Below are 13133 nucleotides of genomic sequence, written 5' to 3'. Positions count from 1 at the left end.
AAATAAATAAACAAACAAACAAAATAAAATTAGTCCTTGGTTTAAGAAAAAAAAAAAAAAAAGATATGTACTCAAGGGAAACAACTAAAATTATATTTTTACTGCTGTATCAAGGACATTTTGAAATGAAATTGGCTTTTTTAAAAAACTGAATGTATGATGGTAAAAAATGTGGCTATTAGCATAGTCTGGTCCTATAGTCTTGATTCACACTATAATGCAAGCCATCTTACCCAATGATGCTTTTGGACCATTAGTGGGAAATGTCAATGTGTTAAAATTAAAAAAAAAAAAAAAGAAAGAAAATAATGTCCTAATATTATGAAAATGGTTTTGACCTCACCGACCAAAAAAATTCAAAGATCCTCAGGGGTCCATGAGTCACACTTTGATAACTGCTGGCCTAGATTTAATTTCTCCATTTCTTCTTGTCTCAGTCCCTCCTCAACCTACTATAATCTGGTTTCTTCTGTTACCTAAAGGCCATTATACTTTGCAAGGTCACCAATAATGTACAAACTGCTAAAGTTCATTGAATATTTTCATTCACATTTTCATCATTATCCATACCTCTGTAGCATTTGACTCTGTTGCCTCCCTTTTCCTTGAAACTTTTCCATTTCTTTCTTAAAATCTCCTTTATGTACCCTGACCATTTCTCAATCTTCTTTGCAGGTTCCTCTGCTTCAATTCACTTTGTAAATGCTGGTATTCCCTAAGTTTCCAACCTTGGCTTTCCTACTTATCCTGCTTTTTCAAGGTCATCTCTTCAGTTTTATGGATGAATATTCCCCAAAGAGCTAAACAGGTAAGCCAGACATCTCCACTAACTGTGTATACATATGTACATATGTGTATATATATGTGTCACATATATAGGCACATATACTTGTATATAAACACATATATACATAAAACATTAGACATGTCTATTTGAATGTTCCACTGACACATTAATATCAATATGTTAAAAAAAAAAGAACTCATATTCTTTTCCCATCTAATCTGTTATCCTTCCTATATTTCCCTGGTCCCATCAAGTAACCAGCTGCCCTCACCACAAACTTGGGAGGCATTCATGACTCCCAACCCAACCCCCAGCCATTAGTATTCAAACTGTCACCCAACACTATGAGTTATACCTCCTAAATCTCTTTCTTGCTTTTCCCCCCTCCACTTTACCTCACTGTCAAAATTCAGGGTCTCTGCCTTAGTTCATAACACATCCTGTACTGAGCTATGATTGTTCTAATAAATTCATAAGTGATGCCCCTGTCACTAGCCTAGCCACACTTTAATCCATTATTGACAATACCACTGGAGTAGCATTTCTAAAATGCTAATTTGAACATGGCATTCTGTAATAAATTTTTTTAGCATGGTGAAATCCAAACTCTTTACCATGACATACCAGATCCTTTATGATCCAGCCATCTTTTCTCTCTCCTTCTGAACCTCTACACTCCAGTCATACTGTATTTTCTCAACCACGTTAAGTGCTACATGCATATGTCTTAATATGCCTGGGTTCAATCCCCCATGCTTAAAAAAAAGAATGAATAAACAAACACAATTTCACATGCATATTAATCTGCATGTGTTGTTTATGTGTTCAAAATTTTAAGGTATGAAACCTATATAATCTTTTAGAATTTAAGAATATTTCATTATACTGCACAGATCTCACTTTTTATTTCTTCTGTAAGTTTTCATAACAAATTTTTAATATCTTGCAGGTGCATAATACCTTATAGCTTTCAAAGCATTTTCACAAACATCCTCTTAAATACATTACTAGAACATAGTCAACTGAGGAAAGCCTGGTTTTAACTCTATTTTATAGAAAACAAAAATGAGATATGGGGAGATTTGCCCGAGATCATTTGATCAAAAAGTACCCAATCTTGAATTCAAGCCTTCAGATTCCCAATCATCACTCTTTCCAGCAGACTATGTTCTGTATTTAGCAGATGTTCAACAGGAATTGTTTTTGCCAATTATACAAGCAATCAATAACCAATGCAGATGAAGGCAGCATTTTCAAGGTAAACTGTTTTTGCCTAGCCTATGGGCTTTCTCTCACTATTCCACACCTGAGCACACTGCATCAAATTCTTTCCAACTTCTCTAATCTTAAGCAGCACTCCCCATGCCTGCATCTTTCCACAGATTTTTCTGTTTCCTCTTTCTCTTCCAGTTCCTTTCTCTCTTCCATTCCTTCTTTTCACTTCCTTTTAGAACACTTTTCTACCTCAATTTCCTTATTACTTTCCCTTTCTAACTCCTTACATCATCACAAATTTAAAGCTATTATACCATCAATGTCTCAATGGTAATACTCAACAGTATTTTTGGAGATTTTTAAAATTTTTAAATTTAGGAGTTGGGGAATGGAGCTCACCAGTGGAGCACTTGTCTAGTATGTATAGGCCCCCTGGGATCACCAGGATTCCCTGCCCCCTCACGGTTTAAATTTTTAAACCCTCCAAATTTGTTAAGCTAGTGACAATTTCCTAAAATGCCATCAAGTACTGTGATAGAGGTGTCTTACCTGCCGGCCTGTGCTTTAACTGCTTATATAGATCAATTGCACGTTGTTCCCTACAAAAAAGAAATGCTTCTCTGTGAAGGTAGTTTAATGACTTCACTAATCCACAATTTGAAATGAATACTACTGGTGAGTTGAATGATTCCATTTTAAAGCAAATTCAAATTGCCAATGAATATTTTACAGAGCATTTCACTGAGTAATAAGCAAGAACAATACAAATTACTAATATGTGAAGCTTAACATACTTCACATCTGCTCTGATCTTTCACCACAAATAGAATATCCTTTTACCAGAAACATTTAAATTTGCAGAACTTATGGCTTGTGATTTAAGAGAAAATCTGGTTTCTAATCCAGACACTTCAGAAGTTAACCTCACTAAAGTAGATAAGCAATACCTTGGGCCAGAAGTATAAGTAGGGAAATAGTTTGTAATTTAGATATACTTGGAAAATTTTAACACTCACAAGAAACAGATGCTTTGATTAAAAAAGACAATTATTTCCAAAATTTTCTGTGACCTTTCTTTTTAAATATGATGCCTATTTAGAGAAAGGAAAACTATAGCAAAGAGCCATACAGAGGCTAAACCTTCCAGATAAAAGAAAGAACAATGCTACAAAAAGTTACAGAAATCAAGTCCAAAAACACAAATACATCCTTACAGAGATTCCATCAAGTCTCCCTGACGTCTTCCATATGGACTTTTCTGTAGCTCCATGATTTCAGTGTGCAAAGACATAATCTGATCCTCAAGGTATCCAATGACACCAACCTAAAACAAAACAAAACTCAGATCTTAAGGATAGAGAATGGGTCTGCTGTGGTAGTAGAACCAAATAATAAAAAACACTAATTCTTTTAAAAGCTTTTTATCCTTCAGATTCTGACAATCTTTCACTACGAACATACTTATTCCTATACTTCTCTTTTTTCTCTCCTAACAACAGTAAACTACTAGCATTTTCTTATTCCTCTAGAGAAGCAAAAAGATAGATGCATCACTAACAAGGCAAAAAAAGTAGCCACCAAAATGACTAGTATTGCTTGCATCTGACACCCCACCCATATCCTCAGGGAAGTTATATACTGATACCAAGGAAAGCAACAAGTTAAGACCATGGACAAACTTACAAGATTAGGAAGGAATCTACTACTAGAGAATGATCTATACCTAGGCAGACTATATAAATTTATTGTCTAAACCAGTATAATTTTGAGAGTGAAAGACAGTACTCTTGATAATTATGGGAAGACATCAGGTATAAACTGGTACTGTCCCAGTATAAACTAGGATGTGCAGCTGTCTTTTCCAAACAAGTCATAAAAATAATAGTAATACCCACCATTTATTTATTATTAACTCCCACCTAATCTTCATAAAACTACTAAAATATAATATGTATGTATGACATAATAGAAACTGAAGCTCCATGAAACCAAGTAATTTGCCCAAAGCCCTTGTTTTTATCTACTACAGTACCTTCTTCTCTATATACAAAGCATCTACTAGGTATCTGTCTGAAATTCAAGAATAACAAACATTCTTTATATACCAAAACCAATGACAATTTCTAAGGGAGACATCAAGAATTAATAAGTACACAGAATGAGCTCAGTGCTTTTACCTCAGCATAGTGAATGGCCTTTTCTTCCATTTCTTTCCATGCTTTTAGCATTTTTTCTGAAGCTTAAAAAAAAAAATTCTAAATTGGTTATCTCAGAAATAGCCACAGCTTTAATTACTAGCTTGTCTGCTTCCTTGCTGCATCAATATCAAAGATGTATTATGGGTTGAATTGTGTCCCCCAAAAAGACATATTGCAACTGGAACGTCTAACACCTCAGAATGTGACCTTATTGGCAACAGGGTCATAATAGATATAAGCAGCTGAAGATGCACTGGAAAAGGGTGGGCTCTTAATGAAATATGACCAGTGTACTTATAAAAAGAGACACAGGAATACAGACACAAAAGGGGACAATGACATATGAAAACTGAGGCACAGACTAAAGTGATACAGCTGCAAGCCAAGGAACATCAAGGTTTGCTGGCAAAGCAGAGGAAGCTAGAAAAAAAATAAGGAAGGATTCTTTACTATAGGTGTCAAAGGGATGGATGGCTCTACTAACATCTTGATTTTGGACTTTCGGCCTCCAGAATTGTGAGACAATATATTTCTATTGTTTGAAGTCACCCAGCTATGGTATCTTGTTTTTTTGATATCTTGCAGAAGTTCTATACAGTAATACAGATTTTCTCCTCAAAAAAAATTTTTTAAAGTAATTCATGAACATGTTTTTAAAAGATCAAATAGTATAAAAGAGTATAAAAAAAGAAAAGACCCTCTTCCTCCCCTCTACCCTAAACCCCACGGGATATCACTATCATATACACACTTTTTTCTTCAGTTTTTCCACAACTTAAAATAGCACGGCCAATTAAAGATCCAAGTGATCTTTTAATATCAGTATATATTTATATTATTATTGTTACTATTATTATTTTGGTACTGGGGATTGAATGAACCTAGAGGTACACTACCACTGAGCCACATTCCAAGCCCTTTTCATTTTTTATTTTTAGACAGGGTCTTGTTAACTTAGGGCTTCACTGAGTTGTTGAGGTTGGTCTTAAACTTGCTATCCTCCTGCCTCAGCCTCCCAAATTGAGATTACAGGCATGTGCCATGATGCTTGGTTTATCTTGTTCTTCTAACAGTTATACAGTATGCCTTTGAGAAGTCAAAGATTTTTTTAATGTTTTTATTAGTGCATTATATTTATACATAAAATTGGGGTTCATTTTGACGTAATCATACAAGTATGGAATATAATATGTGCCACTTCAATCCCCAGTACTACACCTTTCCCTCCTTTCCTCCCTACTCCCGTTCACCTTCTTCTACTTAACTGGTGTTTCTTCTATTTATTACAGATTTTTTAAAATAGTGCTTTATAGAGATACATAAAGGCAAAATTCATTGTGGTACATTCATATATATAAAGTCAAAGATATTTTAATGAAATAACTGCAATGTCATTCACCAGAATGCCTATAATACATAAATTAAAAAAAAATCAATTACATAACCAACTTGAAGAGTAAATGTATTCATCTTAGTAGGACACTTTTGGTGATTTATCCTGAGGTACACATATCTTCCTTAGGACAAGTCTACAAACAATATTTGTTTCCTAAAAAAGAATTGTTTCATGAAACAAAACAGAAATGCTTGTGATGATCCCTTCAGTTTATTTGAATTTTAACTGTGCTTTTTATAGTTGCTTAGTAAATTCCATGGAACATAAGTCTGAAGTCAAATACTGGAAATCTAGAGACTGAGTACAATAAAAAACAAAAGAATTCCTTAGTAGATGGTTTAGAAAGAAACAACCTTGGAATTATCATTATTATTGACAGTAAGATAAGTTGTTTAAGACTCCCCTGACTGTGCTAATTCATTTGAACTGCTATGTTAAAAACAAATCAAAACAAACAAACAAACAAACGAAAAAAGCATAAACTAGGTAGCATATAAACAACAAAAATTTCCCGGTTACAAAGGCCAGGAAATCCAAGATGGTATCTGATGAGGGCCTGTTTTCTGATTCATAGATGGTTGTGTTCTCACTGTGTTCTCACATGTCAAAAAGGGTAAGGAAACCTTACTCAGGCCTCTATTATAAGGGCACCAAGTTCATTCACAAGGGCTCCAGGCTCATGACCTAAAAACCTCCGGATGGTCCTACCTCCCAATACCATTATGTTGGGAATCAGTTATTTCAATATATAAATTTGGGGGGGGGTCATGAACATTAAGTCCATAGCACTGGCTAAGAAGTTGCCCCAGTATAGATTCTGTATCCAGTATAAATTTTTTATTTATTTTTAAAATGAGATTTGAAATTCAGATTCTTTGTTTGTTTTAATATTATTTAGCCTTTTTAGACCTAAATAATCTTACTTCGATTATGAAACTAAGTTGCTCAACTAAGGAATTTTTAAAAAGAGCTAATATTTAAAACAAACATGGTTTATGATGACCTAAGTTATTCTGTCTCCTGTTCTAAATGTGAAAGTAAGTGACAACTGGCTGAGTCAAGAAGGTAAGAGAGCAGATTGCTTCAAGGCTAGACACTCCTTTACACATTACACCAGATACTTACATATCCCATAAGTCATTTGTTCACTATATCTCTCCAAGTCAAGCTGAATGCTTTTGTGAAAAAACTCCAATTTAGCTTTCAGTTGCTGTGATGCTGAGATCAAAGTGTTCTTCATTTTTGTCAAGTTAGCATTATATCTAAGAAGACTTAACCTAAGCCATGGCAAAACAAAACAAAACAAAAAATACTATTGGCATTCAGAAACATTGGATAAAAATTTTATAACATAAATTACTGAAGGCCCAAACCTAAATGTCTGTCATCAATCTAAGATAGCTCATCTTTAGCATCTTGTCTTTGAAGACTTCCTGCCTCTGATATTCTGTGATGAACAATTTTCTTATAGAAGGACAGTTCAAGACATACTATTAAGTCATTGCAATTTGATGACATCAGTAAGAAATCTACAAGTCTGATCAGAATATTACATTTAAAATTGTTCAAAATATTTTGGTATTAAATGTAACATTGATTAGTGAAAACTAGCAAAATTTATTGTCTTTTTTTATTATTGTATTTTTTAGATCTTTATTTTATTTGCTTATTTTTATATGGTACTGAGACTCGAACTCCAGTGTTTCACACATGCTAGGCAAGCACTTTACCACTGAGCTATAACTGCAGCGCAAAATTAATTCTTGAGTATATTATGTACATGATATTGTGTTTGTAGCCCAAAATTAATTCTTGAGTATATTATGTACATGATATTGTGTTTATAAAGAATAAACTCAGGGGCTGGGGATATAGCTCAGTTGGTAGAGTGCCTGCCTTAAATGCACAAGGCCCTGGGTTCAATCCCCAGCACCAAAAGGAAAAAAAAAAAAAGAATAAACTCCACTTACATTGCTGCTCTTTGTCCCTGAAAGAGCCTGCTATAGTCTTCTTTTAGCCCAGACACATAGTGCACTGCTTCAGCCCATACTTTACGTAGCTGTATAATTGGAAGCTGTATTTTGCTGTCTTGTACTATAAGCAAAAAGACGAGGAAAAGGGGAAATGAGTTACTTTTCACAAAGTTAAGAGTTCATTTACTACTCTTTGATTTCCTGTCTACACAAATGGCATTCCCACAAATGCTAGAAACAGATGTTAGAAAGTATTTCTGCTTATCCACTTCCATATAAGTATACCGAGTACCTGTAATACACAAACCCAACTCCAAATACAAGGGGAAATAAAAGTGAATGGCATAATCACTACCCTTACAGTTGGAGATTATTCCTATATCTGCCCTTTTTTCTTGCTTCTTCCGAATCTGGAATACTCTTTTTATCTCTGCTAATTCAAATTCTTTAATCCTTTCAAGTTCTAAATCCAGCCTTTCCTGTTTCTAAATAATAAATATCTCCTGACAACCAACTCAGCTTCAAGAAAGCATACAGAGTAAATGGTATATTAATAAGTTATGCCAGACTTTAAAAAATTAACTAATTTTTTATTACCTCTTGCCCATTCTTTATTCTCTAATAAAAGGAACCAGGGTTCCTTACAGAAATGGTTAATTTTAAGACTTGGGTAGTAAACATGTAAGATGAACCTAGAAAGCAGTGCCAGAATGTAAGAAAGAAAGTACTAAAGAAACAAAAATAAATAAATAAATAAAAAATAACAATTCATTGATGGGAACATGAAAGACAGGTAGAGAAGCCAGTGAGAAAAGTTCTTAATGGCCATAGATGGAACAATTTGAGCAATAAATTAGTATTATTTTATAATTCAAAGTATAAAAAAATTCCATGAGCCCAAAACAATAGGAAAAAAATCACTGAATAAATTAATAAATGGCAGAGAAAAGATAAATCTCTGAATGTACAAGAATTTCAAGTGAATTATGTAGATACCCTACCCTGAAGAAGTGGAGCTTAACTCCCCACTCCTTAAATGTGGTTTTACACAGTGACTTCATTTAAAGAGTAGAGTATGTAAAGGAGGGGGGGGACAATTAACTGTTACACTGTTACAGTGGAGAGAACTTAAAAACATTACTTCAGCCAGGTAATAAGGTCAATACCAGAAGTCATAAAACGTGTACTAGGATAGTATGTACTTAACATGCAATAAAAATGTCACTTTACTTCTGTGACCTTTCTCTCAAAAAGACCCAAATTCAATTTCAAGTACTGAAATAGAAGAAGTCATCAAAAGCCTACCAACAAAGAAAAGTCCGGGACCAGATGGGTTCTCAGCCGAGTTCTACAAAACCTTTAAGGAAGAGCTCATTCCAATACTTCTCAAAGTATTCCATAAAATAGAAGAGGAGGGAACCCTCCCAAACTCATTCTACGAAGCCAATATCACACTGATACCTAAACCAGACAGAGACTCATCAAGGAAAGAAAATTTCACACCAATATCCTTAATGAACATCGACGCAAAAATTCTCAACAAAATTTTAGCAAATCGCATACAAAAACATATTAAAAAGATAGTGCACCATGATCAAGTGGGTTTCATCCCAGGGATGCAAGGTTGGTTCAACATCAGGAAATCAATAAACGTAATTCACCATATTAATAGACTTAAAGTCAAGAATCACATGATTATTTCAATAGATGCAGAAAAAGCATTTGATAAAATACAGCACCCCTTCATGCTCAAAACACTAGAAAAAATAGGGATAGTGGGAACATTCCTTAATATTGTAAAGGCCATTTGTGCTAAGCCCATGGCTAATATCATTCTAAATGGTGTAAAACTGAAAGCATTCCCCCTAAAAACTGGAACAAGGCAGGGATGCCCTCTTTCACCACTTCTATTCAACATCGTTCTTGAGACTCTAGCCAGAGCAATTAGACAAACCAAAGAAATTAAAGGGATACGAATTGGAAAAGAAGAACTCAAACTATCCCTGTTCGCTGATGACATGATTATATATTTAGAGGAACCTGGAAATTCCACCAGAAAACTCTTAGAACTCATAAGTGATTTCAGTAAAGTAGCAGGTTACAAGATCAATGCCCATAAATCCAACGCATTTTTATACATAAGTGATGAATCTTCAGAAAGAGAAATTAGGAAAACTACCCCATTCACAATAGCATCAAAAAAAATAAAATACTTGGGAATCAATCTCACAAAAGAAGTGAAAGACCTCTACAATGAGAACTATACAACACTAAAGAAAGAAATTAAAGAACACCTTAGAAGATGGAAAGATCTTCCATGTTCTTGGATAGGAAGAATTAATATTGTCAAAATGGCCATACTACCTAAAGTGCTATACAAATTCAATGCAATTCCAATTAAAATCCCAATGACGTACCTTACAGAAATAGAGCAGGCAATTATGAAATTCATCTGGAAGAATAAGAAACCCAGAATAGCTAAAGCAATCCTTAGCAGGAAGAGTGAAACAGGGGGTATTGCAATACCAGATCTTCAACTCTACTACAAAGCAATAGTAACAAAAACGGCATGGTATTGGTACCAAAATAGAAAGGTAGATCAATGGTACAGAATAGAGGACACGGACACAAACCCAAATAAATACAATTTTCTCATACTAGACAAAGGGGCCAAAAATATGCAATGGAGAAAAGATAGCCTCTTCAACAAATGGTGCTGGGAGAATTGGAAATCCATATGCAACAGAATGAAACTAAACCCATATCTCTCACCATGCACGAAACTAAACTCAAAATGGATTAAGGACCTCGGAATCAGACCAGAGACCCTGCAGATTATAGAAGAAAAAGTAGGTCCAAATCTTCACCTTGTTGGTCTAGGACCAGACTTCCTTAACGGGACTCCCATAGCACAAGAAATAAAAGCTAGAATCAACCACTGGGATAGATTCAAACTAAAAAGCTTTCTCTCAGCAAAGGAAACTATCAGCAATGCGAAGAAAGAGCCTACAGAGTGGGAGAATATCTTTGCCAATCATACTTCAGATAGAGCACTAATCTCCAGAATCTATAAAGAACTCAAAAAACTCTACTCCAAGAATTCAAACAGTCCAGTCAACAAATGGGCTAAGGAAATGAATAGACACTTCACAGAAGAAGATCTACAAGCAATCAACAAACATATGGAAAAATGTTCAACATCTCTAGTAATAAGAGAAATGCAAATCAAAACCACCCTAAGGTTCCATCTCACCCCAATTAGAATGGCGATTATCAAGAATACGAGCAACAGCAGGTGTTGGCGAGGATGTGGGGAGAAAGGTACACTCATACACTGCTGGTGGGGCTGCAAATTAGTGCAGCCACTATGGAAAGCAGTGTGGAGATTCCTTAGAAAACTTGGAATGGAACCACCATTTGACCCAGCTATCCCACTCCTTGGCCTATACCCAAAGGACTTAAAATCTGCATACTACAGAAATACAGCCACATCAATGTTCATAGCTGCTCAATTCACAATAGCCAGACTGTGGAACCAACCTAGATGCCCTTCAATTGATGAGTGGATAAAGAAACTGTGGTATATATATACTATGGAATATTACTCAGCCATAAAGAATGATAAAATTATGACATTTGCAGGCAAATGGATGAAATTGGAGAATATCATGCTAAGTGAGATAAGCCAATCTCAAAAAGCCAAAGGACGAATGATATCGCTAATAAGTGGAGGTTGACACATAATGGGGGGGAGGGAAGGGTTAGAGTTAGGGTTAGGGAGGGGGGCAAGTATGGAGGAAGGAACTACTGTATAGAGGGTAAAGAGGGGTGGGAGGGGTGGGGGGAAGGGAAAAAAATAACAGAATGAATCAAACAACATTACTCTATGTAAATTTATGATTACACAAATGGTATGCCTTTACGCCATGTACAAACAGAGAAACAACATGTATCCCATTTGTTTACAATAAAAAAAAAATAAATAAATAAAAAGCAAAAAAAAAAAAAAAAAAGACCCAAATTCTCAGTCTAAATTATAAGCAAAAAAAAAAAGAAGACAAATTCTAATATAGGGGTATCCTACAAAATACTTGATCAATCCTCCTCAAAACTGTCAAGGTCATCAAAATTATAAAAATTCTGAGAAACTAACAGTCCAGAGGAGCTTCAGGAGCTACAACTAAATGTAATGTGGTATCCTGCATGAGATCTTAGAACAGTAAAAGGACATAAGATAAAAATTAAGGAAATCTAAATAATATTACTTTATTACATAATAATAACCTATGGGTTCAAAATTGTAACAAATGTGTCATACTAATATAAGATGTTAACAACAGGGGAACTGTATGTATAAGGAAGGGCAGTTACATGAGAACTCTACTATCTGCTCAAGTTTTTTTTATAAATCTAAAACTGGTTCTACAAAGAGTCTTGCAGCAAAAAAGTTAAAATCTGGGGAAGGGGATTGACTTGAAAACAGAATGAGGGAACTTCTGAGGTGAAGAAATGTTCCCTGTCTTGATTGTGGTGTGGATTATATAGATATATATAAATGTATATATACACATATCTACATATATATACAAAAATATATCATCAATTTGAGCAATGTAAACTATTTCTCAATTTTGAAAAAAAAATTAAAAGGAAAGCTAATGAAAAGGTAACACAGCACTGTAAAGATTATATATATTTTAGCACCATGCCCAATTTTGTTCTTGATTTTGGGTCTGGGGATTGAACCCTACCAGAGCAGCTCTACCACTGAGGTACATTCTCAGCCTTTTAAAATGATTAATTTTTTGGTACTGGGGTTTGAGTCCTGAAGTGCTTTACCCCTGAGCCACATCCCCAGTCCTTTTTATTTTTTACTTTGAGACAGGGTCTAAGTTGCTTAGTTCCTTGCTGAGTTGCTGAGGCTGGCCTTGAATTTATGATCCTCTTGTCTCAGACTTCTGAGTTGCTGGGATTATAGGCATGCACCACGATGCTTGGCTTAATGTTTTGAGGAAGGGTCTTATTAAGTTTCAGAGGTTGTTTTTGAAGTTTCGATCCTCCTGCCTTATTCTCCCAAGTTCTTGGATTACAAGGCATATGCCACTATGTCTGGTTCCAATTTTTTTTTTTTGAAGGGGGGGTACCAGGGGTTGAAATCAGGGGCATTTAACCACTGAGCCACATCCCCAGCCCTTTTTTCATATTTTATTTAGAGACAGGGTCACAGGGAGTTGCTTAGGGCCTCTCTAAGTTGCTGAGGCTGGCTTTGAACTCTCGATCCTCCTGCCTCAGCCTCCTGAGCCAGTGGGTTTACAGGCGTGTGCCACTGTGCCTGACCTGGTTCTAAGTTTGTTCTTGATTTTATAATTTTGTGCCCAATTTTAGTTTGAGTAGACATAAATTCATTATTTAACTTGTTCAAAAGAAAAGAATCATCTTCATAGGATAAATTAAAACATTTGAGCATCAAGCAATATTCTTCAGTTAAAATGGAATAAATATTTAAGGGCAAGATGTAGCTCAGTGGTAGAAAGTAATTACCTAGCATCTATAAAGTCCAGGAT

General features: G+C 35.0%; 1 protein-coding gene across 2 annotated transcripts in view; it reads right to left on the bottom strand.

The window, feature by feature from the left end:
• Positions 1–13133, bottom strand: part of CHUK (component of inhibitor of nuclear factor kappa B kinase complex) — a 39072-nt gene that overhangs the window by 7609 nt on the left and 18330 nt on the right. For both annotated transcript variants that reach the window (XM_079137322.1, XM_079137321.1), the window contains exons 12-16: positions 7567–7690; positions 6722–6873; positions 4180–4241; positions 3217–3326; positions 2552–2601 (exon numbers count right to left, since the gene is read on the bottom strand). In XM_079137322.1, coding sequence (XP_078993448.1) covers positions 2552–2601; positions 3217–3326; positions 4180–4241; positions 6722–6873; positions 7567–7690 — 498 coding nt within the window. The remainder of the gene's footprint in view (positions 1–2551; positions 2602–3216; positions 3327–4179; positions 4242–6721; positions 6874–7566; positions 7691–13133) is intronic.

Source organism: Sciurus vulgaris, assembly GCF_902686455.1.
Source record: "Sciurus vulgaris genome assembly, chromosome: 4".
Classification (NCBI taxonomy): Eukaryota; Metazoa; Chordata; class Mammalia; order Rodentia; family Sciuridae; genus Sciurus; species Sciurus vulgaris.
This window is presented reverse-complemented; position numbering and strand designations above follow the sequence as displayed.